Source organism: Uloborus diversus, chromosome 7, assembly GCF_026930045.1.
Source record: "Uloborus diversus isolate 005 chromosome 7, Udiv.v.3.1, whole genome shotgun sequence".
Taxonomy (NCBI): Eukaryota; Metazoa; Arthropoda; class Arachnida; order Araneae; family Uloboridae; genus Uloborus; species Uloborus diversus.
Window position 1 is genome coordinate 119,664,310 of NC_072737.1, and position 25,551 is coordinate 119,689,860.

At 33.2% G+C, this 25,551-nt stretch overlaps 1 protein-coding gene across 1 annotated transcript in view; it reads left to right on the plus strand.

The window, feature by feature from the left end:
• LOC129225559 (ophiophagus venom factor-like) overlaps window positions 1-25,551 on the plus strand; it is a 99,567-nt gene that overhangs the window by 8,281 nt on the left and 65,735 nt on the right. Inside the window, exons 3-14 of the mRNA XM_054860004.1 lie at window positions 576-773; window positions 5,444-5,514; window positions 6,753-6,884; window positions 8,673-8,715; window positions 10,284-10,368; window positions 11,701-11,803; window positions 14,211-14,453; window positions 15,211-15,381; window positions 16,034-16,156; window positions 16,846-16,911; window positions 17,294-17,488; window positions 24,695-24,847. Of these exons, the coding sequence (XP_054715979.1) occupies window positions 576-773; window positions 5,444-5,514; window positions 6,753-6,884; window positions 8,673-8,715; window positions 10,284-10,368; window positions 11,701-11,803; window positions 14,211-14,453; window positions 15,211-15,381; window positions 16,034-16,156; window positions 16,846-16,911; window positions 17,294-17,488; window positions 24,695-24,847 (1,583 nt within the window). The remainder of the gene's footprint in view (window positions 1-575; window positions 774-5,443; window positions 5,515-6,752; window positions 6,885-8,672; window positions 8,716-10,283; window positions 10,369-11,700; window positions 11,804-14,210; window positions 14,454-15,210; window positions 15,382-16,033; window positions 16,157-16,845; window positions 16,912-17,293; window positions 17,489-24,694; window positions 24,848-25,551) is intronic.

Consider the following 25,551-nt stretch of genomic DNA (forward strand, 5'->3'; position numbering starts at 1 on the left):
AAACAGTTAAGATAACTTACTTTTTTTTTAATGAACAAATTGGAAATTTGTTTTTAAAATTACAGTATATGAGGAAAAATACTGTATTTTATAATAGAACTTGCATTGAAACGTTATTTTCTATGTTTGACAGTAAATTTGTACCTTCAAAAGAAGTTTAAAATCTTTACTTTTTTATGGCGCAAAGTGGAAAATAAAATGTTTTTAAAATGAAATACTTTGTATTACATTACTAAAAATATTTTTGGTCAAATGAGTAAGCAAATAACAAAAAGAAAGAATGAATGAATAGACATTGAAACAATAAATTATTGAATAAATTAATTAATTAATGCGTGAGAAAGTAATAAATTAGTGAATAAAATAGTGAACGAATAAGAAAACAAGTGAATGACTGAATGAATGAATGAATTATTAAAGTTTTTAAAGAAAATTCATTTTGTCATTTTATGGCGATAAAATGAAAATATTTGAAGATCACTGTTTTATAATTTTATATTGTTTTGAAAACGAAACTTTCTGAGTGGATGCAATTCAGCTATCATGGAGATCAATTTCTTTTTTTCTTTTTCAAGGTAACCCAGAAGTTGTAAAGATTCCAATATATTCTGTTGATTTACCAAGCGATTTTCTAAAAGGACCAGAGACTAAATACGTCAGTTTGAATGTGCATTCGGGAAGCTTCATAAAAGAACTAATTGTTCCTTTAAACAGGCAATCTGGATATATTTTCATACAGACTGATAAGCCTATCTACACTCCAAAGCAAAGAGGTAAGACTTTTTTTAATCTTTTTTCTTTTAATAAAAATGAATTTTGTAGTACTATTCTAGGTTGAAATTTATACGCAAATTAATATTATGTCCATTAATTGCAGAACTTAAATTCTAACAAATGAAGTGCCATATAGACTTCAGAATCGGCTTTTTTATGTTTACAAACTGAATTTCATATATTAAGTGTGAAAACTCCCAGAAAAAAGGAAACAAGTAAAGGAACTCAGCTCCCATGGGCTCTATTTCAAACTGAGCCTTGCTCACAGGATAAAGATTTACTATGAAAATAATTACATCATAAATATGTGAGTGATGAAAACACTGTCCACACTGAGAAATGAAATTTGATCCAATTGGGCGCGAGGATCGAGCAAACTATCAAGTGTGCCGTAAAGTAAAAAAAAGGTTGAGAAGCACTGCTGTAGAGACTTCATTTGTAACGCCTAACGTCCGTAGTGCAAAATTGCCTTTGCGTTCTGAAGAAGCTTAAGACTTTTCAGGAAAAACATAGGCCAGAAACATCCAAAAAACAAAAATATTATGTATTTTACAAGAAAATTATTTGCAAAGAAAAAAAGGCTAAAAATATGTGTGTGTGTGTGTGTGTGTGTGTGTGTGTAGTGCGGGTTCTTTACAAGACGACGTAAATTTACAGTTTACGTCGGATTTTTGCCAAATTTGGCACAGAGGTCCTTTATGCTCAGAAATTCACATAGGGTAGTTTTCGTCTCCAAATGAGGGGGAGAGGGAGAGAGAGAACCAGCCCTCCAGGAAATTTTCGCCAGAAAATCCGTGAAACGGACTGTTTACGGCTATTAGTAACAATGACTGAATGTTTCGAATTCTAAAGAAATCTAATCTATATATATAAAAATGGAGTTTAGTAAATTTGTTTCCTAAGATCTCAGAAACTATCCGGCAGATTTGGCTGAAACTTTCACCGTTTGTTCTTTTTGGTACTGGGGAGGTTTGTAGACCAGTTCGAAAAAAATCCGATTGATAGTTCCTTTTTTATTCTAATTTGTCCAAATTTTCGCATAAATGCCCCAATATGACGGCGAAAAAATACGTGCACATTTTAAAATTATGTGTCCATCGAAAGCGCTTATTTTTCTGCTGAAGATGGCATCTGTTAGAAAGTTCTAAGTTGTATGAAAAACGAGTTATGAGCTTTTTTTGTTCCATGTTCGAAGGCTTTCCACAACCCAATTCATTATTTAGTGTATCATCTCAACTCCCAGTTCATAGTTAGAATTATTGAATGTTTTTGTGTTTCGTCTGACTGTTTGAGGCTTTTCTCAAGTCAAATCTTAAAGTAACGTTTTTTTCCCCAAGATTGGCTTATCTATATATATAACTAGTATGTTGTGGCCATCACGAAACTTTCTTCTATATTTTTCTTTTTTTTTTCTGATCCCTCTCCATGCTTGACAATATGCAATATTCCCAACAAAAACAAAATTACACATGCAAAAACTTGACTACCATCCCAATGTCTGAATTATTGCAAAAGCAAAGCAAAGAGCGAAAATTGAAAGTTATTTTAAAAGCCTTGCTTGAATTAATTACAAATATTTTATTTGTTAACAAACATAAGATGGCAACAGTTAAAAATTTTAAATCATTGAGATAATATTTCCGATCATTTCATTCAATTAAAATCACGAGAAATACGCAGACGACAATCTATTACGATTTATCTTTCTTATTGTTGCATTAATAAAGCTATTTTTATTCAAAAAAAAAAAATCAACACCTCTTGGAGCGATTGGCGTCAAAATTGAACCAAAGCCTGTTTACATATGGATTCACATATATTCCAAATTTCAACCAGAACGTAGCATTACTTCTTGAGATAGGGCACTCACAATGGAAAAAAAGAACGGGCGATTGCGCTACCCCCTTTTTAGCTGTTGACACCAAAATAAAATCAGCTCTTATACCCACTAAAGGCTACTTGCCGATAAATTTTTCTTTCATTCCGTTCATTATTTCTTGAGATACAGCAGTCACAATTGACGACAAAAAACGTTCTATAGCTCAACCCCCGTTTGAGTTATTGACACCAAAATTGAATCAGCACCTGTTCCTGTTAATGTCAACATATGGACCAAATTTTGTCTGATTCCTCCAGTTACTTCCTGAGGAATAGCAAGCACGCGTAACTCAAAAAACGTCCCATTGCTCCACCCCCCTTGGAGGAATTCGCGCCAAAAACCAATGGGCACAAGTTCACATAGGGGCACATATGTGTACCAAATTTCGTTCGATTTCATGCGGTAGTTTTTGCTGTAGAGCGGCCACAAAAAACTGGTCACACACAGACGTGACACACACACATACACACACACATACATACACATACACATACATACACACACACACAGACAGACATTTTCCAAAAATAGTCGAAATGGACTCAGCACACCTCAAAACGTTCGAATCCGTCAAAATTCGAAATTCGAAAATTTGCACGAATCCAATACTTTCTTCTATGTATTAGATATAGAAGAAAGTAAAAATGGAGTTTGGTAAATTTGTTCCCTAAGATCTCAGAAACTATCCGGCAGATTTGGCTGAAACTTTCACCGTTTGTTCTTTTTGGTACTGGGGAGGTTTGTAGACCAGTTTGAAAAAAATCCGATTGATAGTTCCTTTTTTATTCTAATTTGTCCAAATTTTCGCATAAATGCCCCAATATGACGGCGAAAAAATACGTGCACATTTTAAAATTATGTGTCCATCGAAAGCGCTTATTTTTCTGCTGAAGATGGCATCTGTTAGAAAGTTCTAAGTTGTATGAAAAACGAGTTATGAGCTTTTTTTTCCATGTTCGAAGGCTTTCCACAACCCAATTCATTATTTAGTGTATCATCTCAATTCCCAGTTCATAGTTAGAATTATTGAATGTTTTTGTGCTTCGTCTGACTGTTTGAGGCTTTTCTCAAGTCAAATCTTAAAGTAACGTTTTTTTCCCCAAGATTGGCTTATAATAACTAGATTTGGTTGATTATTTTCCATTTAAACGGAGCTTTAGTGTAATTGGGGCTTTTTTTAATTATTTGTGCTGATTGGATTTTTTAATCATTATCCAATCTAACAGCAGAAACCTCGCCAAAATTTATGCAAAAAGATTTCAGTAGCGGATGCATTTGGCAATTTTTTCACCTGTCGCGGTTTTTGAAGTCAAAGACTACGTAATAATGTTTGTCAGCTTTCACCATGTAAACAAAATATCCTCAATCAAAGAATCTTTAAAAACTTTTTTTACTGTAAAATAATCCAGCAACTAAATTAGGCAAATCCATAAACAGCACCAAAAACTTCCATTAATGTGACTTTGTGCACAAATTCAAACCATCGCCAAATTTTACTACTTATTTTAGAAACATTTCGGATGAAATTGTTTAGCGCCATTTTATGGTGACCAAAAGTATTTTAGCATATGGCGACAATATCTCTTTAACAAAAATTAGTAACATACCGTTTTACAAAGTAAGGAGGGGGAGCATTATCCAAGGGATCCCAAAACGATTCCCGCAAATTCGGTAACATTTTAAATCGCACCAAGAACCCACAATAATTGAAATTTTCCAAAATAACTAAAGCAAGTTTAAGGGGATGACGCACGCGCGGCTACATTTTTTTTAAACAGTTCGTTCTTCAATAGACATACAGAGAAGGTAAGACTCCATGTTAAAAAAAAATAAGTATTAACTGATAAATCTTTTTAAACATGTGAAGTTTAATATCATATTTCGGAAATTCTTCAAATTTGTATAAGCTTTCGTAAATTTCGTTTCTAAATGAATACTATTTTGCTCTTTTTACTTACTGCTACTTTAGTTTTATGAGTAAGGAAGAAGCTAGATTTCAAATCACGTCAAAAAGGTGTGTTTTAAGTTCTTTCACTTAAAAGAGAAAATAAATGCAAGTAACGATTGTTTCTCATAATTATTGCTAACCCAGGCAACGCCAACAGAAAATAAATGCAAGTAACGATTGTTTCTCATAATTATTGCTAACCCAGGCAACGCCGGGTAATTTTGCTAGTAAGGTCTAAATTCAAAGTTTTAGTCATGAAATTGCTCTTTTTTTACATGTATCTATGCATGTATCTATGTCCGAGTTTCTTCTTCCGAACGCCAGTGAACTGACCATTGAACCAGGTATCGATGGATTCACAATTTTACCGTTTTATGTTTTGTTATTTAACATAATTCTTCGTTAATAATTAGAGGAGATATCAATTAAGAACTATTAATTATGATACAAGGATTTTGACATAAAATCCCTAATTTTCGAAGGATTTCTTCTATTTAAATTATTATTCGGCACTTCAACTCAACTTTCCGTAACAATGCTTTTATTAAAATGTATAGCGTGATGAAAATCATTGAGAAGAAAGATCTGTTGCCATTTTTTTCTCGAATATGAAGAAATAAAATTCTGGTTTTTGTTTTGGGGCTTTTCCTGTAATCGGGGGATATAAATTGCTTCCTTTCTGGTTATTTTTCCGCAATGTGTCATTAAATTTTACTGATTTTTTAAATTCCTTTTTTGTTTAACTCTGGATGTTGAACATGTGTCAGTTGACACAACTTTTAGTTTCAAGTTAGACCGTGCAACGCCTTTATAAAGTATGCTTATGAGTTTTACTTTTTCAGTTCAGTTACGTGTTATTCCGCTAGGAGAAGATGGTTTACCGTCAGATCAACTATTCACTTTGCAAATTAAGGTAAGAATTTTTTATAATGTTTTTTTTTTCTGTACACTGTTTTCTGAAAAAATCCTGAAATTTTACCGTAAAATTTACTGGCATCCATATTGCCAGAAACTTTTACCTTAAAATCCTATTTTACTATAAAATTTTACAGTAGAATAAACGAGAGTTTAAAAACGTAAAATGTGAGCAGCAGGTTCGATCTCGAATCTTTCGGATTGGCAGGCGGCTTTGCTGCCCACCACATGAGTTGGGACACATTAAGTGAGGGGAAATACAGTGTTATTTGCTTCACACTTCAAGTCACGTGGTGTATCAATTGGCTCTGCAATCCTTTGTTTTTCGGTAGAATTTACTGTAATTTTTTCCTGTACTGTAAACATTCCATTTTACAGTGGTATTTACCATAAAAGTTTCCTGAATTTTCAACAGTGTAATCAGTTCACTGCATACTTACATTCCTGTAAAATACAAAACAAAAATATTTTTTTTTTTTTAAAGATCTATTCAGAATTCTTCATGCACCACAAAGTATAACATGAGGCTTACAAAAGTAAGTAAAAATCACAAAAGCTTAAACAGACAAAAGAAAAAAAAAAACACATTCAAGAATAACACAAATAAAGAAATTGGTTGCTGAAGGGTTTTTTCATTTGACTTACATCTAAAAGCACTTTAAAGCCTCCTAATGATAGCTTTTGGTTAGTAACCAATTTTAATTTTTTAAACTAGCTGATCGATCATCAAATATTTAACTGCAGTGCCTTTTAGACCGTTGATTTTTATTTATTTTTTATTTAAATAAGCTATTTACTTATGGAACGATGTTAAACTTTTAAGGAACAGAATTCGAACTTTATTCAATCTCCCTTAACGTTTTAGTATAATGGTAGACGTAATACTACAGTCCAATTCATGTTGTATTTTTGCAGGTAATATTTCACTTCACAACTGTGTTTTGGAAAATAGCCTTTAAAACCATTTATAGGAGAAATTAGAACTCCGTTACAAAAAAAAAAAAATAAAGAATTTTTTTGCTGCAAATATAATAAATTCAAACAGTTTTAATATTACACTAAATACTGCTGGCAAAAAACATACAGTTGAAGTAATTTGGATAAGGATGAATTTGGAAAAATTCATTTTTTTTAAAAATTTTGTTTATCTTAGCTAATTAGCTATTGAATTTGTTTGCTGCAATTTACTTTGAGCCCTATCGCATCCCCTCTCAACCAATCTCCTTTCTTTTCCAGAACCCGCAGAATCTGATTGTTGAGGAAGTGAATCTAACTCGAAAAACTCGTGCTTTCTTGACCCATATCTACAAATTTCCTAATTATCCAGCTCTTGGCGAGTGGTCTGCAACTGTTCGTTATGGTCATCAGGTAATAGTTTGACTTTTAGTTGTTGCTTACTTTGAATGCAACATATAACGGATTGTATTTTTTTTTCCTTGGTGAGACGCATTCTACCTGATGTATTTATCTCCTCTGAAACATCACCGCATAAGAATGACTTGTATTTTAGTTAGTCTTTAAGATGGCTTTAATTGCACTATATATATATATATACAAGCAATATATAAGAAAGAGATACACTCACTGACCAATGAATTAGAAATCTTTGAGAGAAATTTCTTGCCTTACTTGCACAGTGCTTGGGTCTGGAGGGAGCATCATGATGCGGAGCATGTTCTGCTGGCATAGAAGTGGTGTCTTGTTATTCCTCGAGAGTAAACAAAAAGCCATGCCATACCTAGATATAATGGCAGATAAAGTGCTCCCTGCAATGTTGAATTTTTATCCTGATGGCGCCGGATACTCCATGGACGATAATGCAACTATACATCGTGCCAGAAGTGTTGAAAATCGGTTCGCTGAGCATCAGTCTGGCTTCCAACACTTTCCCAGGCCACCGCATAGCCCAGATCTTAACCCCATAGAAAACGCGTAAGATATGGAGGAAAGACGCATCCGACAGCTCTCTCCTCTTCCATCTAATTCGCAAGGTCTAAAAAGCTGCAGATTCCAGCATCCAGAGAATACCATGCAGTCACTGCATGGTAGATCAGAGAATACCATGCAGTCACTGCATGGTATTCTCTGGATGTAAATGCCCTCCAGAAGATTATCGACTGCCCAAACGAATCAGAGCAGTCATCTGTGCAAAGAGTAGTAAAATAAAATATTGATCTTGGGTTTCTAATTCATTGACTAGTGAATGTAGAAGAAAACTGCAAAAAAAAAAAAAAAAAAAAATCCTGGAATGTTTGGTAAAAAGTGCTAGTTTCCCAGTTGCCTGTAATTTTTTACCGTAAAATACTATTTTACTGTAAAATTTTCGGTAGAAAACCAAGAACGCTATGGCTATTTACGCCGAATAAAAACTTGTACTTGTAGCCATTCTGAAACTTTCCCTATATCTATATCATGATTTCTTGGATCTAACCACTGATATTCCCATCAATTTTTCTGAGGGTATACTCCCAGTAATCCATTACGCACAATTTATGTATGTGATCATATACATAGTATGTCATAATAAGAAAATTTATGAAGCTTAAGGGTATATACGCTTTATTTCTAAAAAATGTTTGAGAGTATACGGCACATATGGAGAATACCCTTAGCCTATGGGAACACCACTGATGGAGCTAACGTATAACTGCTCATGCAGTCGGTACACTACAATTCCGCTATTCGCAAAAGAGGAAAGATTTCTATGTTTGAGAAATTGATCTTCATTTCTTGTCGTTAATTTTTTGGTGCCAGTACTTGTGCTAGGCTTTTTTTTTTTTTTTTTTGCATCTCTTTTAAAAGCAGTAGAATGTATATTTATAGTGTTAAAAATTAAAAATTCTTTACATATTAAGTGATTTAGTTACTAAATATTCTTATTTTTAAGATTTTTAAGTAGTAAAATTATTTTCATGATCGGAAACCTTTTAAGAACTGCTTAGAAAACTGAAAAACTCTTTAGTTATAATTTATTTCTTGTTTAGATACTGTTTCGAAGTTTTCAATTGTTCATTCAAGATCCCCCCTAGATCCTTTGTAAATCCATTTTTAAACATAAAAATTTTGTGTTTCTTTCTTAAAAATAAACACTACTACTTTTTTCATTAATTTTAAACTTGTAATTCTTTTTTTTTTTTTTTTTTTTTTTAACTTTAGCAACAGCAGAATGCCACAGTCCATTTTGACGTACAGAAGTATGGTGAGTTTCGTATTTTATTATTATTTCTACTGAACAGATTTATGATTTTAAGTAGTACCACTATAGTGTGGCTTACCTTTACAATATTTGCTTCTTTTGAAGGTAATAAGGAAGGGTGATTGACGCTGAGTTTAGCTGGGCAAATTTCCAATTAAAATCCAATGCAAATTTTACATGAGAGAGTTTTAGAGCTTTGTGTAAGATTTTAATATCAAAAAAGATTTCATTGGATTTCACTAAAACATAATGTGTTTTATTACTGGATGATTATGGAGTAAAAACACTTCTAGAGGGACTTTCTCAGAAGTAAACTTTAGTCAAGTGTTTATTTTTACGAATTCGTTTTTTTTTTTTTTTTTTTTTTTTGACTATCATTTCAGTTTCAGTTCTCAACAATGCTTACTCCATAATCAGGTTGTTTTTTTATCATGACTATTCTTTGTAATTAACTAAAAATCATGTTGACTTTTACTGAATAACAGAATCTTAAAATTGTTTCAAATATCATGAATTTGTTTCAAACCTAATTCTAAGGACACTATAGAGACTTTTTTATTGAATTTTTCTTAATTGCAATATTTAGAAGCAGTTTTAGGTGTCATAAAAATACTAGAGATATATCGTTCATGAACGAACGGATCAAAAAGAACGAATCCTGAAAATGAACGGATCCGTTCGTTCACTTGATTACTCACCGTTCTTTTGAACGGTGAGCAATCAATCTCGAATTTTCTTTTTCTCAATGCAGTACAACGAACCTTTTTACTTTCTGCTTTTTATTCATCATTTTTCTTTACCCGTTGCAATTCATTTGCAATTTTCGAATGTATCCATTAGTAAAGTTTTGTGTAACTTGTTTGGGCTACTAGCAAAATGTTTGGACATTCCATTTCCTGTCCCAAGCAACTGCTAAAATCCTTCTCACGCTTTCTGTCACCAAAATTATTGCTACAAATACCTTTTATAACTTTACTGTGGCGATCCTTTTGTCCCTTCTATAATCTATAACATCTAGTGATTGCCATTCCGGTATACCGACTATCGGTATTTCGCGCTATTTTACAATTTGCTGAGGTAAAATAATATTATTAATCTAATAAAACATATCAAATGTACTTGCGTATGTTGTGCACAAAATCTCCTGCATTTTTTTAAATGAACGAAGTCGTTCAAATGAACTAGTTAAATGAACGAATCGAAAGAATGAACGATCCTCTGATGAACGGATCATTAAAAAGAACGGCATTGCCCACCTCTAAAAAATACTTAATGCATAGAGTACAATATCTGTACTTAATGTGTAGATTCGTAATTTTTTGACAGTAATCTAGTGAAATCTCATTTAGCATCTATTGCTCCAGAAATGCTAAATTATCTACATAATGAAAAGCATCTACCACAAAGAAATATCAAAATGCATTTTTAATGAGATAAATCGTTAAAATTAAACGATAAAAATACAAAGCTTTAAAGCTAAACCTGGTTTTTTCCTAACCTCTTAGACATGTGTCCCATTATACTTGAATTATCAAGAAAAATGATATTCATATTTTTATGCTTTTTAACAGTACTGCCGACTTTTACCGTGGAATTAAAAACGCCAGAAGTTATTTTACCCACTGATCGTATCATCGAAGCTTCCGTAACAGCGAAGTAAGTACACATTTAAAAGTTAAATTATTAAATTAAGGAATTAAAAATACGGACAAAATGAATAAGTGAATAAATTAATATTCAAATTTCTAATGCTATTAAGTATAGTTGGTATACAGGATCTTACGGGAACATAATTTTAGGCTTTTTAATTTTGCTTTTGCATGGCTTATATTAGTGTTGTTTTAGTCCAGCTGTTCAAAATTGATATTATTAACTAACTTCATATTTTTTTCCCTTCTTCCTGCCGCAAAAGCGTTTTGTTTTGTCCAATCTGCATGCTGCAAAGCGTGTAAACCTCCTCTGTGTGGAAGCGTTACATAATCGAAGCAATTCGGATGCTTCATCAAAGTTTAGTTTACCACATAAAATATCCTAATAATTACAGTTCATACAAACTTGTGTTACAGAGCTCAAATACTGGAATCTTTGTTGGTGCAGCAGCGATCAGTTCCAAATATAATTCCTTTCAGATTCGCCTCAACTCGTCACGTTCAGTGGTTGTAAATGCGGGTGTGCTTTTTCACTTTAATTTTCAGTAGGTATAGAAGACACGAATACCTGATTGTGATTGATGAAAATCACATGAAAAGAAATCACATAAATTTAACTCAGGTTACCATGGTAGTCATCAAAGACACTGTGAATATCACTGCTCGAAGTTTGTTATTTAAGTGTATGTATGAACATGTTTGAGATCATTTGACACACTCAGAATGCAGAAGTTGTAATGTTTCTTTAGCAGGTAGAATAAACTTTGTTGCTGTATTCATATTAGTATTCATGCTGCGCTCATGTGATGCGTCATTACATTTATTATCTTCTGTATTGAATGCAATGCAGTTAACGACATTTCAAATGGTGCGTAGTATTTATGGGAGGATGCGAAGCTGATTTAAAGACGTTTTCTCTCTAGCTTGTCAAGATCTACTCTACTGCCAATACACTAACATAAATCTTAAAAATATGTAGTTAAAACTCACTCAAGTTAACTTTTCACATTAGGATGTGGACACAAAATACAATTTTAAAATGAGTTTTGGTTTTAAAAAAATCAGAAAAAAAATAGTTGAGCTCGAATGTAGGGTTGTGCTCTTTCAAAGCTTACATCTTTATAAACCAATAAAATTCCTTGTAACTAACTCCAATACACGAGTATACATTTTAAGGCAAAGGTTTATTCTGTGAAACCGTATTTCCTCACATTCAAGTCCCTCACAAAGATGAACAGTATCATTCCTAGAAAATTAAAAGAGTTTGAGATTATCAAAATGCATCTTATTGTAATAAGATTCTTTTTGACTTTTTACCTTTTTTTTTTTTTGCTCATAGATATGTTTATGGAAGGATGGTTAAAGGCTTGGTTACCTTTAAATTGGGTGTGAAAGGTGAAACACCGAAAACTACTTTTTTCGCTACAGTAGGACCTAAGCAGGTAATTATTGATCAGCTTTATTTATAAAAAATACTTTTCGAGTCCTCTTTCAAACGAGCTGATGACTTCCATTACATGACTTCCTTTTACTCCAATTTAATGATAATAGTAGTGCCTTGGATTAAGCAAAGAAACACTTTAAATATTTTTGCTCCAAGTTTGTGGCGAACTGAAGCAAAAAAACGTTTTATACAGATTAAATTTCCCAATATTAGACTTTTTTTATGTGATTCAATGGTTAACTCTTAAATATCGCCAATAGTGTCAAAATGAAACCAAATTAAACAAAAAGAAAAAAAACGCCAAATTTTTAGCCGCCAAGTTGGCGAAAAAACTTGGTGACCAAAAGCTTGGCGGAATGTCGTCAAGTGTTTGCCAAATTATAACACCACTTGATTTTGCATTGATGTTAACAATGATTTCCCCCCAAAAAGGTGAAAACGAACCCCCTTAGGAACATCCGAATGCAACCAAAAGGAGAAGTGCACAACTAGACCCCACCAGAAGTCTACGTACCAAATTTCAACTTTCTAGGACATGCCGTTTTTGATTTATGAGAGATACATGCGCACATACGTACATACAGACGTCACGAGAAAACTCGTTGTAATTAATTCGAGGATCGTCAAAATGGATATTTCGGGTGTCTTTACGTTCTTAGACTTATATCCACGTGTGATCGGGTTGAAAAAAAAAACTCAACATTTATTTGGGGCCGAGCAAAATGGAAAATTAAGGCCTTTTCTTGGGTCAAAATTTTTCCGTGAATACAATACTTCCTTTACTTCGTAAAAGGAAGTAAAAATAAAGTTTCCGCAAGTAATCATCGAGTTTATTTCATCTTCAACGTTTAAAATTTGTGGACGATTGAAAACAAAAAAAGACCACGGTGATATTTCTGTATCTCAGAACCAGACAAACATAAGTCCGAAAATGCCAATTTGCAGGTTATTGCGGCTTTTAGAATCTTATTCCACATTGAGACATCACAAAGGAATTCTATAAAATAAATTCCTTTCTGATTAATTACCAGCAAAGTGCGAGTCCCATGGTTTGTATGCAACAGACGAAAGTTTTTTTCTCTCTATTGCAAAGTAGCAAGAATGTAACTTACGATAGGCCAGTTAGTCTGATTCTGAGGTACAGATTTTACTTTTATGTACAAGTGTGTATAGTAACATTGTGTACAGTAACATTTGAATGAAACCAATTAAAATAGTTGAACAGCAGCAGAAAACTTCAATAAAATTTAAAACTTTAGTTTGTATACTTTACATTGTGAACTTTTACATGAAAAGAAATTTAAAAATTGACCCAGAAATTCCCTGTAAAAATATTTTACTCCAAATTAGAGACGTACCGAGTACTCGGTAACTACTCGGTACTCGGCCTACTCGGCCAATTTGCCGAGTACTCGGTACTCGACCAAATTTCGATCGGGTACTCGGCCATTACCGAGTAGTTGTAAAAAAATTGAATGTTAGTCAAAGCAGATTTTACAATTAATAAAAAAGTGCAAGCATATAATATACTGCAATCATTTACAATTCAAATTTACAAGTCAAGTTTAAATTTTGAAAATAATGAAGTTTGTTATGCTTCAATGAGTAAATTTTTTATTTTACTGCCCCAAAGTTAATGAAACTTATTAATGGATTTTTGCCACAAACAAAATTATTTATAAGAGGCATAAAAATATCTTTTCTTAAAATATAAAACAAGGTTAAAGCACAAATGTGCAGGACACGTGTTTTGGCATTACAAGGAATGCTTTTTTCAATGCACAAAATGTGAGCTTATGGATTTAAAGACATATGACAAAAGTCAGATTTTTTTTACATTCATTAGCTCACATTTTATTCACTTAAAAAGACATTCATTGTAATGCAGAAACATGTGTTTGCAGTGCTCCTGCACATTTGTGCTTTTAACGTTGCTTTGTTTTCCTTTTAAAAATTATTTATCTTTGGTGGACTAGAAGTATATAGATTGATATAATTTGTTTTAGTTCCAAATTGATTATTTCTACCTTTTATTTATTTGTTAATTTTTAATTTAAAAAATAACTTGTTTGTAAAAATTATTGACACAAATAAATCTTTTAAATAATGCGTAATTAAATTTTAACTGGAATTTTGTTTTAAAAACTACTATTTGGGCATGGAGGTCTATACTACTATTCCAATGAGTTCAAAATTCGTTAAGTATGTGTCGGTGGTTCTTCTTAAAACATAATTGAAACTCGGTACTCGGTAACTCGGTACTCGGCCGAGTAGTGAAAGGCCGAGTACTCGGTACTCGGCTACTCGGCCAAAGTGCGACTCGGTACGTCTCTACTACAAATATTATAGATGCGGAAGAGTGCTCTGGTCCTTAGGCTGTAAAATTTTTGTTATTTTTTTAATAGCTGGAAAAAGGAATGTTCAGATTACAAATCAGCGTAGAAGAGCTGCGACTACATAAGAACGTAGGCTGGTTTCCAGAGATCGCTGGATCTAGATTAGTTGTAGAAGCTACTGTGGTGGATGACGCCTCCGGAAACAAGGAAAACGCAACAGATACGAGAGGACGCTTTTCCAACAGTCCGTACATCATTTCTTTTGACCGAAGTCTGAAAGATTTTAAACCTGGTCTGAAGACTGTTTTTCAGGTATGCTTTCTTAGTCAAGTTCATTTCATAGATCGAAACGTCCCTTGTAATTTCGAAACATATATATAAAAGGTCTCCAGAGACTTTGTAGACTGTCTTTCACCAGCCTACAATCATTTTCTATGGTTTTTATAACCTATTCAACAAATACCTTAAATGAAAAATGTGCGTATAAGTTTTGTGCTATAATATGAGTAAAATGAAAAACCAACGCAAATAAAGCAGATATTTTCTAGAAAATACAGCTTTCTGGTTTTGTGGTGAAGTATTGATTAAGAGGTTCCATTGTGCCTATATGTTGTATTCTCTTAAAAATTTATTTACGTTGGTTTTTAACTTTACTCAGTCAAATACCTTCAGCAAGATTCAGAAAAATTTTGCTGCTGAATTATACTTTTGGATGTTGATCCCTATCATGGCTTTACTGAGCAGTGCGTATTATTTGCATACAAAACATTAATATTGAAAAGTTTTTCATTCATTCTATGGGAATTTAAAACATAAAGTAGTCTTCTCGTTATTTCAATTTTTTATTTTAATTTCTTTTATATCATCTTGAACTAATATTATCATTTGATTATCAACCTAACATTTTAACATGATTTCACTTATAACTCACTAATATTCTACTGTTCTAATGTTTATACTATGCAATGTATAATGATTAATATTCTAATGTTTATTGACTTATAAGTCACTATTCTAATGCATCTAATCCATGAAGAAAATCCTATTTAAGACTAAATAACTGTTACAGGCTGATATCCGTTATGTTGACAATCGACCAGCACCTAGGGTACCTCTAACTATAAAAGCAAAAGCTGATGGCCAAGAAATTGCAGCTCCCGAAAATGGTGTGAGTGACGAAAACGGAAAATTCCACATTCAGTTACAACCCGAGATGACGCATTCGGAAGTTACTCTTACGGTTAGTAATTGTTTTTTTTTTTCTCTCCCGTACATATATCATGAGAGCCAGAATAGAGATACAGAATAGGTCAACTAGGCCGTGGCCTAGAGACCCTTTATTATCGGGGCCTTTCAAGATTTTACTCCGGAGAGCCCCTCCCCCCCCCCCCCCCCCCAAAAAAAAGTGCTTGGCCTATGGGCCGTCATTTTTTCAATCGGACCCTGCATATTATATTGTTAACAATGGTGGATTTGTAGGTTTACGTCCATAGAAGAGAATTTTTAGGAACCCTTTGTCTATCACAGAACTATTTCACACATTTACTGTCTGCATTTTTGTATCCCTAGGGGGCACCTGGTGATCGTGGGGTTTTGAGAATTGCATCATATGCGATATGATAAATCCGTCATTGGTTCTTATTCTGGCATTTTCTATAATAGAATGGTTTGAGTTTGACTGGTTTTTATGCTGTTGAAAATATGATATATGAAAGGTGTTTTTATGCTGTTGAAAATATGATATATGAAAGGTGTTTTAAGTTAGATATTGAATTTAATGCATGGTTTAGTTCATATATTATTTAATAATCTTCAAAGTTTTCTGTAGGTTTATGTATACTTGACAAAGATAAAAGTTAAATATTTTTCAATGGTTTATTTTTTCTCAACAGCTTCAGACAAGTGATCCAAAATACGGGGAGCACCAAGCTACTGGAAGTCATGTGCAGCGAAAATTTCAATCTCCCAAGAATGCCTACATTGCTCTGGAAAGAAGTGGTGCGGAAATATACAAGGTAATGGGGTGGTTTCCTTTAGTCAAAAGTAATACTTTTAGTCATTGAAATTGATAGAATGAGTAAAAAAAAAATACATGGACACAGAAAATACTTTCATTTTCCCAATAGTTTTTTTTAATTAATTTTTTTAAATGTCCGATTTTTCAAACAAGGCGTGGTCTTTATGACGTCACAAATGATGCAATTTGGCGCATCTTTCTACTACGTTTCCACGTTATGATAATCAAGCAGCGAATTAAAATTGCGCTCTACACTTGCTATCAACCATATCGTTGCCAATACACGTGAGTAAAGAAGGGAATTAAATATTTTGTTCCGTGAATAGCAACATTGAATGGCATTTCATCATTTGTGATGTCACACGACAGAAGTTTAAACAATGAAAGCGCAATGATTTAAATATTTTTTTAAAAGTATTAAACTCAAATAAATTATTTAAAAAATGCTCAGATCCTATGTTTTTAAGCATGATCTTTCAGAAAAAAATACTTTTACAATTTTGGAAACAACCTCATTATGTGATGTAATTTGAGGTAATTTGAATGGTGCCGGTTAACTTTGCGCCACTGAAAATCTTTTAGTATGTTGGATTTGGGGGGAGGGGGTATTTCATTGAGAATTCTCATTGAATTGATAAACATTAATGTTGTGTTGATTTTATCAATAAAAGTTTCCTTTATTTATAGCCCGGCGATACTTTCAATAAGATTGTGCATCTGGAGCCCGATGGAATAGCCAATGTCTACTACTTGGTAATCATATGAATTTTGATATAGTTTTCTCAAAAAAAAAAATCATAAACTTGCAATGGCAATGTGTTTGTTTCAAAATTCATGTATGTCTAGTATGCAATACATGGTTCGCACACTTTCAAAAACCTTGAAAACTTGACATAAAAAGTTGAATTTTCAAGTGCTTGAAAGCCTTGAAACACATAAAAATGTATCTTTAGTCTTTGAAGTTTAGAAATAATTTTTAAAATTTACATTAAAAACAAAAACCGTGTCTAAAAGGTTTTTATCTCCGTTTTTAGCGAAGTTTCTTTGATTTTGTATGTATACTTCGGAAATTTCTCTGCCCTGGAAAATTCTATTTTTTTTGGCAATATTACTAAATTTAGATCTTTTTCCGCAGGTGAAAAGTCGAAACCGAATTTTAGAAACTGGTAAATTGCGCACTGGTCGTTTCAAGGTACAGCATTTGGAGTTTAAAATCACCTATGACATGACGCCATCTTTCAGAGTTCTCATTTTCGCACATCACGAAGGAGAACTATTGGCAGATTCGTTGAAGATTGACGTAGAGAAGTTTTGCCGTCCCGAAAGTGAAGTAAGTCTTTTTTCAAATTATTTTCCCATAGGACTCGACCGATGTATCGGCCTGGCCGATGCATCGGCGCCGATGGTTCAACGATTCAGCCATCGGCATCGGCATCGGCGGCCGATGCTAACTTGCAGGAAACATCGGCCCATCGGCCTTAAAAACATCGAAAAGCCGATGGAATTGGCCGATGTTTTTGAGAAAAAAAAGAGGACTTTTGTTGTTTTACATTTTAATACAAAGTAAAGGGAATTATTGTTTTCAAACAAAATTGTTTACTTAAATTTCAGTATGAATTTCTATAGTCACCCCTGAAAGAGTTTTTAATACTGCATTCAGGTACCAAACAAGTTAATTATTGCGTTTTTTCTTGCTGCTGGATGTATGTATGTATCTCTCATAAGTCAAAACTTAAAAATGGTAAGCTGTAGAAGGCTAAATTTTCGCATGTGGGATGTGCGCACGTTCTAGTTATGCACTTCGCTTTTTGTTTTCGATCGGGTGTTCTAAAAAGCTTATTAACCGATTTTTTGTGGCTATTAATTACTTATTTCAAAGCAAAATTAATATAGCGTCTCAGACTGACGATCATTTAGTGATATATTGCAGAACTGGAGACCATGAAAACAAATATGAGATGGCGAAACCGGTTTTGTTTCATTTTGTTAGATTCCCGTTGAACCGACGGTAATTTTTAATTTTTCGATATTTGTAATATGAACCACAGTAATGCAGTCTTTTCTGTATCGCTTCGGCGGAGCTACATGTTTGGGGCCCATCGAAATATATTTTGGGGCCTTATTTCTCTATCACAGAAGTTGTAAAACATTTATCATAAAGATTTTTGTAACTCCTACGGTGCCCCTATGTATATGGGACCTCTCGCGCAATCGCAACATTCGCTATATTTTAAATCCGCCACTGCACGTCAAAACAAACTCGGGTGCAAGTTTTAAAAGGGTTTTTCTGCTCAATATTTATGATTATTTTGAACTCTATTTTTTCTCCGACTATTTTTTGTATTTCCGAGAACACTTGCGTGCCCCTCCTCCCACTCCCTCAATTTCTGAAATTAAACTCTAGTTGTACTTCTGAGTTGTTTAAAACTAACACCATTCATAAAATTAGAGATTTTTTTCAAGCTTTATCTATTGTTTGGAAGAATTTAGAGCATTCATGTAAGAAATTGATTAAAGACGTTTTGAATGGTGGAATAACTCGGAAAACAGGGACTTTTGAATTTTTTCTTCGGAAGTGCTGAAGTAGATTCAGAAACTCTTCCGAGACGTTGGTGGTAGCGGTTCTGTACTAAAAAAATTAAGTCGAAGTTGCGGCCGAAGTTTAACGTTGTGAGTTACTCCAAAAACAGAGGGTGACCCCCCTAACCCATCCTCCTCATTTCACGCATTTCTTAAATAATTAGTGGTTATTCATTTTGGTCAAGAAATGCCATCTTGCGTATTTCTTATACTTATTTCATCTACATTTTGTAATGCGTCATCTTTTTTGCATCATTAATAGCGATCGATTTTTTTTTCTGTTGTAAGTAACTATTTTTATGTCTTTATATAAAATCAAGGAATAAGTTATTTTCGTTTTCATCATATGTTTAATAATATGTTATAGAAAAGTTTCAAGGATTTTCTACTATGCCATTTTTTAAATTTCAGAAAATTATTGTTAAATTGAAAAATTTAATTTGAATTTGTTTGTAGTGCTGCATAAAAGATTAAACAATAAAATTGCTCAATATTACGTGTGCAAACATCAGATCAAGTAGTATATGTATTCAGTTATTAACTTGTTGTAAATATTGAGTTTGTTTATTGTAGCTGCGTTTTAAGAACCTCGCTCTTTTCATGGCTATTTCTTTTTTCCGCAAAACTTATGTCATTGTTATACATTTATGAAAAATGCAAACTTTTCTATTCATAAATTTTAAATAAGTATAAAAATATTCCTATTATGATTTAATATTGTAATTTATCTGTTACCTTTTTTGTTTAATTTGATGATTAAAATATGTCGACGTGCAATCTTTCCACTTTAATTGCGTAATTTGTTGACGGTTTCATAGTTTTATTCTTTTTTTTTTGAATGATAAAACAACATAATTTAATGTTTTTTAACTATGTTTAGCTTACCTAAATCATACAATATTACAATATTACTGAAGGCTTTTGTTATGTGTTCAATTTAAAAAAAAATCAATTGGTTATTAAACAATATCTTTGTTTTTCTTCCTTTTTTTTTTGGCTGTTGTTCTTTGTCTTCCATCATACAGCACACAAAAAAGTAGAAGCATTACTACACCCTATACAGATTGTACGTAGTACAATCCAAAAGTTCGGGGAACAAGTTGTATAAAACCTTACCCAGAATAGTTCATATTACCGAAGCACATCCACCTTCAAAAGGTCATTTTGAGGGACTATATTTCTGCCAGTGTTCATATAACTTTTGGAAACACTGCTGGAAGCCATTTTTCGCTACCTTCTGTGATGCAGCTTTATCTTCTCCTGACGGAAGAAAGCGGTGTCCATGTAAATGTTTTTTTTTTGCTGGGAACAGGTAAACATCACACGGAGCTAAGTCCGACGAAATGTTACGTTATTTGCTTGTCATATCAGAGTATTGACCAATCGAACCGTGCATCCTCAACAAGAAAGTCGCCTTCTTCCCCACGATGAAGTTGAAGCAGCAGCGCAAGAGGCCTTACAGGAGGTTGTGACAAATGTCCAGGAGTCCTTCTAAAAGCTATACGAACGTTGGCAGAAGTGTATAACCGTTCAAGGTGACTATTTTGTAGATACAGTGGTTCCCAAAAGTGTTCGCACACCCACGACTTTCAATGAAATAGGCCCCTATGGCATTGGTTAGAATTAATATTTCGGAATAGATATTTAATTATAAGATCTATGATCTATTTTAAACAAAACTGCACGAAAATTTTTAATAAAACATGAAAACTTAATTTTGTAAAAATCAAAAACCAAAAAGTGTCGGAAATTTTATTTTACAGGTCTTCGTACACTTCGGAAAAAATATCAAAAAATTAGTAAATAATCTAACTTTATATTAATAGAATATCATGCAGTAACAATAACAGCTTTTAAACGTCTGAGAAGAGATTTCATTGTTTTTTCTGTCTTTTTTTGTGCAATTTCTGAGTAAGTGTTCAGCCGCACTACGAGTCCTACTGTTTCTAGTTCGCTTTTCGTTTCAATGGTGTATTTTCGTAATCTAGCCACCAGATATCTCCAAATATGTTCCATTAAGTTTAAATCTGGCGATTGAGGAGAAATTTCTAAGCTTAAGGACAAATTTTGAGGCACCAAACTCGAACGTGTGCTTCTTATCGTTAACTTGATAAAAAACAAAGTTGTTTCTGATTACCAAATTTTGGGCTAATAGTTTAAAATTGTTTTTTGAAATATTTAAGTGAACAGCATGATTCATTATTTCATCAAAAAATTCCAAATTTCCAAGTCCTGATGCTGTTATGCACCCTCACACAAAAAACACCTTCACCGTCCTGATTAACTGATCCAGTTAAGCTCTTAAGATTAAATTCCTCATTTTTTCTTCTGTTGACAATTATGCACTATTTTAACCCAAAATGTTAAATTTATTTTCATCTATAAGTAAGACGTTGTTTCAAAACGTTTTGAGCTTATTTATCATTTATTTTACGACGGAAAGCGTAAGTTTACTGTTTTTCGCGCGCACAAGAAATTTTCTGCGGGAAGGGGTCCCTTTTAATCCAGCTAATCAGAGAACTTGGCGAACAATTTCAGGTGAAAATTAAACGTAAAATGTTTCATTCAATTCTGCAGAAACTTTTTCAGCGCTCAAATGTGTATTTTTCATAATTTTTTTTAACTGTAAACCTCCGATCACGCTTTGTTAACTTTGCCAGTTGTCCTTTTGTTACCTTGTTTTCGATCCGATTCTTGTCTTTAAAGCATTTTATCAAGCACTTCACTATAGAATGGTATAAATTAACTAATTTAGAGACATTTCAAACCAATTTATGGCTACTGTGAGGGAAAAAAATCAAATTTCGAATCGTGTTTGTTGTTTTCTGCGCATACCTGCCATTTAAAAATAATAAGCAGAAGCTTAGGGAATAAATAAACAAAAAATTAATGGCAAATGACTTTACAGTGTCATTACAATGTAAAAACAATAAAAAAACCACATATAATAATTTTAATCATGAATTTATTCGAAAATATTTCAGTGTACGATGACTTTTGTGGCGTATTTTTTCTCTGTCTCATCGTTTTTTGACAAATTTCAAAAATAAAATTTGGCAATATTTTGAGAAAAACTACTGGGTTTTATTCTGAATGGCATAAGAATAGTGTAAAAAAAATGGTCTTCATATTCGAATTCAGTTTTGCGTTATTTTGGTTTTACTACAAAATTTCAAAGTGTACGAACACTTTTTGGAGCCACTGTAGATGTACTTCGGTAATGTGAACTATTCACGATATTTTTATACAACTTGTCCTCGAACTTTTAGATCATACTACTTACGTATGATTTTTCAACTTTCTATTTCATAACGTTTTTGTGTAACATAAGTTTACACGCATGAAGACATCACAAGAGAATTTGCGATAATTAACTAAGGAGGCGTTCAAAATGGATATTTCGGTCATCTATATGTTCTTAGGTACATATGCGCTGGAAAAACTTGTAAAGTTTAAATTGGATGATAGTAAAATAAAAATTTAGGTCGAAATCTGATTTTTTTTTTGGGAGGGGGGATTACAATTCCTTATTCCTAGAAAGGAAGTAAAGTGAAATGAATCAATGATCCTTTAAATCCTTGACAATCTTATCAATTTATTTCTGTTAGATTTTTTTTTCTTTTTTTTTTTTTTGCCATCGGTCAAAAGCATCAGCCATCGGCCATCGGCCATCGGCAATCGGCCATTTGAAGGAAAACAATCGGCCATCGGCCATCGGCCATCTTTGAACAATCGGCCAACAATCGGCATCGGCCCATCGGCCAAAAAATGCCATCGGTCGAGCCCTATTTTCCCAGTCAACTATCAGATAGATTCCCAATAATTACTGTCCGATATTTAAATGCGAAACCCTACTCAAATTTGCGCATGCGTCAGGTCTCTTCTGATTTTATCAGAACAGGGGTGATAACAAGAAGGAGAAAATTGAATGCATCGGAAAGTGCGCTTCCTTAAACCATCACCCCTTTTTCAATTGGAACCTTTCGCAGCTGCTAGTCGCGGAGTTCGCCTCGCCATTTTTGTTTCTCTAGCCTTAATTTTTTTATTTTAATGGAACTAATAATGGTTTTTAATCCCTCGGTATAGTTATTTGGTGATTTATTCTACATGGCAATGGACTCTTCATACTGAATGGCTTGTTTTAACTATTTTGCGGATTATTCCACATTTAAATGAAAGTTTTAATCTTGTTTTATATCTATGGCATCACCAAACGAGTAGCTTCCAAGTATTTGACGAAAATGATGGCGAATATTACTTGGGTTGCAGATAAGTATCCAATGTATTCCTATTATACACTCTAGCCACTGTCTTTATTTAGTTTTAATTAAGGGAAAATTCTTCGAAAACTGCAAACTTTGGACTATTTATCGCATTTTTGCTCTTAAATGGTTTTTTGGCAAGTCATTGCGTTACTAAATCGAATATTAAGCCTATTTTCGAGTTCAACTATGGTTTTTGTTAGGTGCCTATTTCTGTCATCAGTATTTCTTTTACTATCTTTGACTAAATAAAGATTTCAGTCGCGTGGCAACCCCTCTTCCTACCAGTTCTGATTATACAGGGTGTTTCAAAATGAATAGCGGGGTATGTTATAATATTTATTGCACCAAACTTACAGCCACAAGTGATATACCAAATGAAAGAGAAACTCAAACAGTTTTGTTTGTTGGCATCAGTGCGCATGCGCGTGGAATGTTTCTGCTGCAATCCGCTAGAAAGCGCTTGTAGCAAAGATGGCGACTAAAGAACAGAAAGCGTTTTGTGTTTTATCTTTCAGCAAGATGGTGCGCCGCCTCACTGGCATAATGAGGTACTCGATTGGCTTAACCTAACTGTACCCGACCGCTGGATTAGCCGTAAGAGGCCTAATGACAGGGCTTGTTTCCCATGGCCTCCACGGTCACCCGACCTAACGCCGTGTGATTTCTATCTTTGGGGGATGATTAAGGACCGTGTGTATGTGCCTCCACTGCCAGCCGACCTTCCTGAATTAAGGAACAGGATTGAAACAGCTGTTGCAGCAATTACTAATGAGACACTCATCAAAGTGTGGGAAGCACTCGCATATCGTCTTAACGTGTGCCGAGTGACGAATGGTGCTCACATTGAGCACTTGTAGGCTATTTTGTAAAACTGTTTGAGTTTCTCCATCATTTGATATATCACTTGTGGCTGTAAGTTTGGTGTAATAAATATTATAACATGTTAAAATCCCGCTATTCATTTTGAAACACCCTGTATTTTGCAGCTCCGTTAAAAAGTTGTGTAAAATAACACGTTCTACTAATCAAATAGAATTAAACGTTCTGAAATTTTCAATGGGGTTTCCTTTACATTTAACTGTTGCTATTTGTCAATGAGTAACAAGATTAGATCCTATGTCATTTACATTACTGACTGATCTATTACAAATTATTCATTTCGTTCCATCTCTTTCTTTAAATGCACCAATACAATTCACTTATGGTGTTTGTGAATTGAATTACAAGAAATATATTTCTAGGGTTTCAGAAAATTGATATAGCTTGCAAGAAAATACGTAAACTAAATTATAAACTATTTAAGACAATACACATTCAATATTTAACAGGATTTTTTTCTGTTTACTAGAGAGTTCGCAAATAAATTATGGAGAGAGTTCAAAAGTGCAAAAATATTTTTAATTAAAAGCTTTTAGGAAGTTGCCCAGAAAAAAATGAAATAAATTATACTGTACCTTTTCGTTATTTTCCATAGCACTGTTTACTAACACATGATATTTTTTATGGCTAAAGAATAACATTCTGTTTTACAGTTTGTATTCCTATTTTTACACAAATTCCAATCTTTCAAAATCGCTCATTAGGCATTTCAGAGATTTGTCTCGTAATGCTCAGGGATCCACTTGAATCATTTGCAGTCAAAAATTGTTCGCATTGTTTATTGACTAATTGCAACTGGTCTCTAACTGCAGGTATCTTTACAAACTGACTTTCCTGAAGATGCTCCACCAGGAGATGCCGGAAAGATCATTTTAAAAGGAACAAGATCAACACTTGTTGGATTACTTGGCGTTGACGAGGCGGTATATGCGCTCTCTAAGAAAGATCTTCTCACCAAGGATAAGGTAAAAGCCTAGCTTTCCCCCTAATTCTCATGTAATTCCTTACAGCTCATAGAGCTTGAAAATATGTTGAAGAAATTGCAAGGAAAACAGATTTAACAGTTATTCAAAAGCAGTCTCGGGAAATGAATTTCAAACGACAATTTAACAGAGAAAGGATTAAAAATACATTAAGACTAAAACACATGCAACCGTTACATAGATCTTTCAACTCATCGAAAAATTATGTATTTAATAACTTGGTTCATTTGTTAGGTAAGTTTTTTTCCCCCTTCAACTAAGTCTTTTTTGATGGATTGATTTTTTTAAACTAAAAAACTCTGCAATATTCATTTTGGCAACGTTTTGACGAGCAAATAAGCTTTTTGCTGCTTTGAAAATATTTTTTTAATGAGCAGTGACATGACAAAACGGAGAAATATCACCCTTATCCGGGTTTTTGTTAGCTTTCGTGATTTATGCAAAAGTACTTTTTTTATTGCTGAATTTTATCGTTTTACCTTAATACAATAAAATTTGAGAAATCATAACTTCGGAAAGATTGATGTGTTGCAATACATTAAGTATTTGGAGTTAAGACAAAAAAAAATTAATACAGTGTTAAAGCTTTCATAGTTGTCCTATTTAAATATGTGACTGTTATGACTAATTTCTATGAAATTTTAATAAATAAATCTTGAGAAATAACCACAGTCAAAATCATGCAT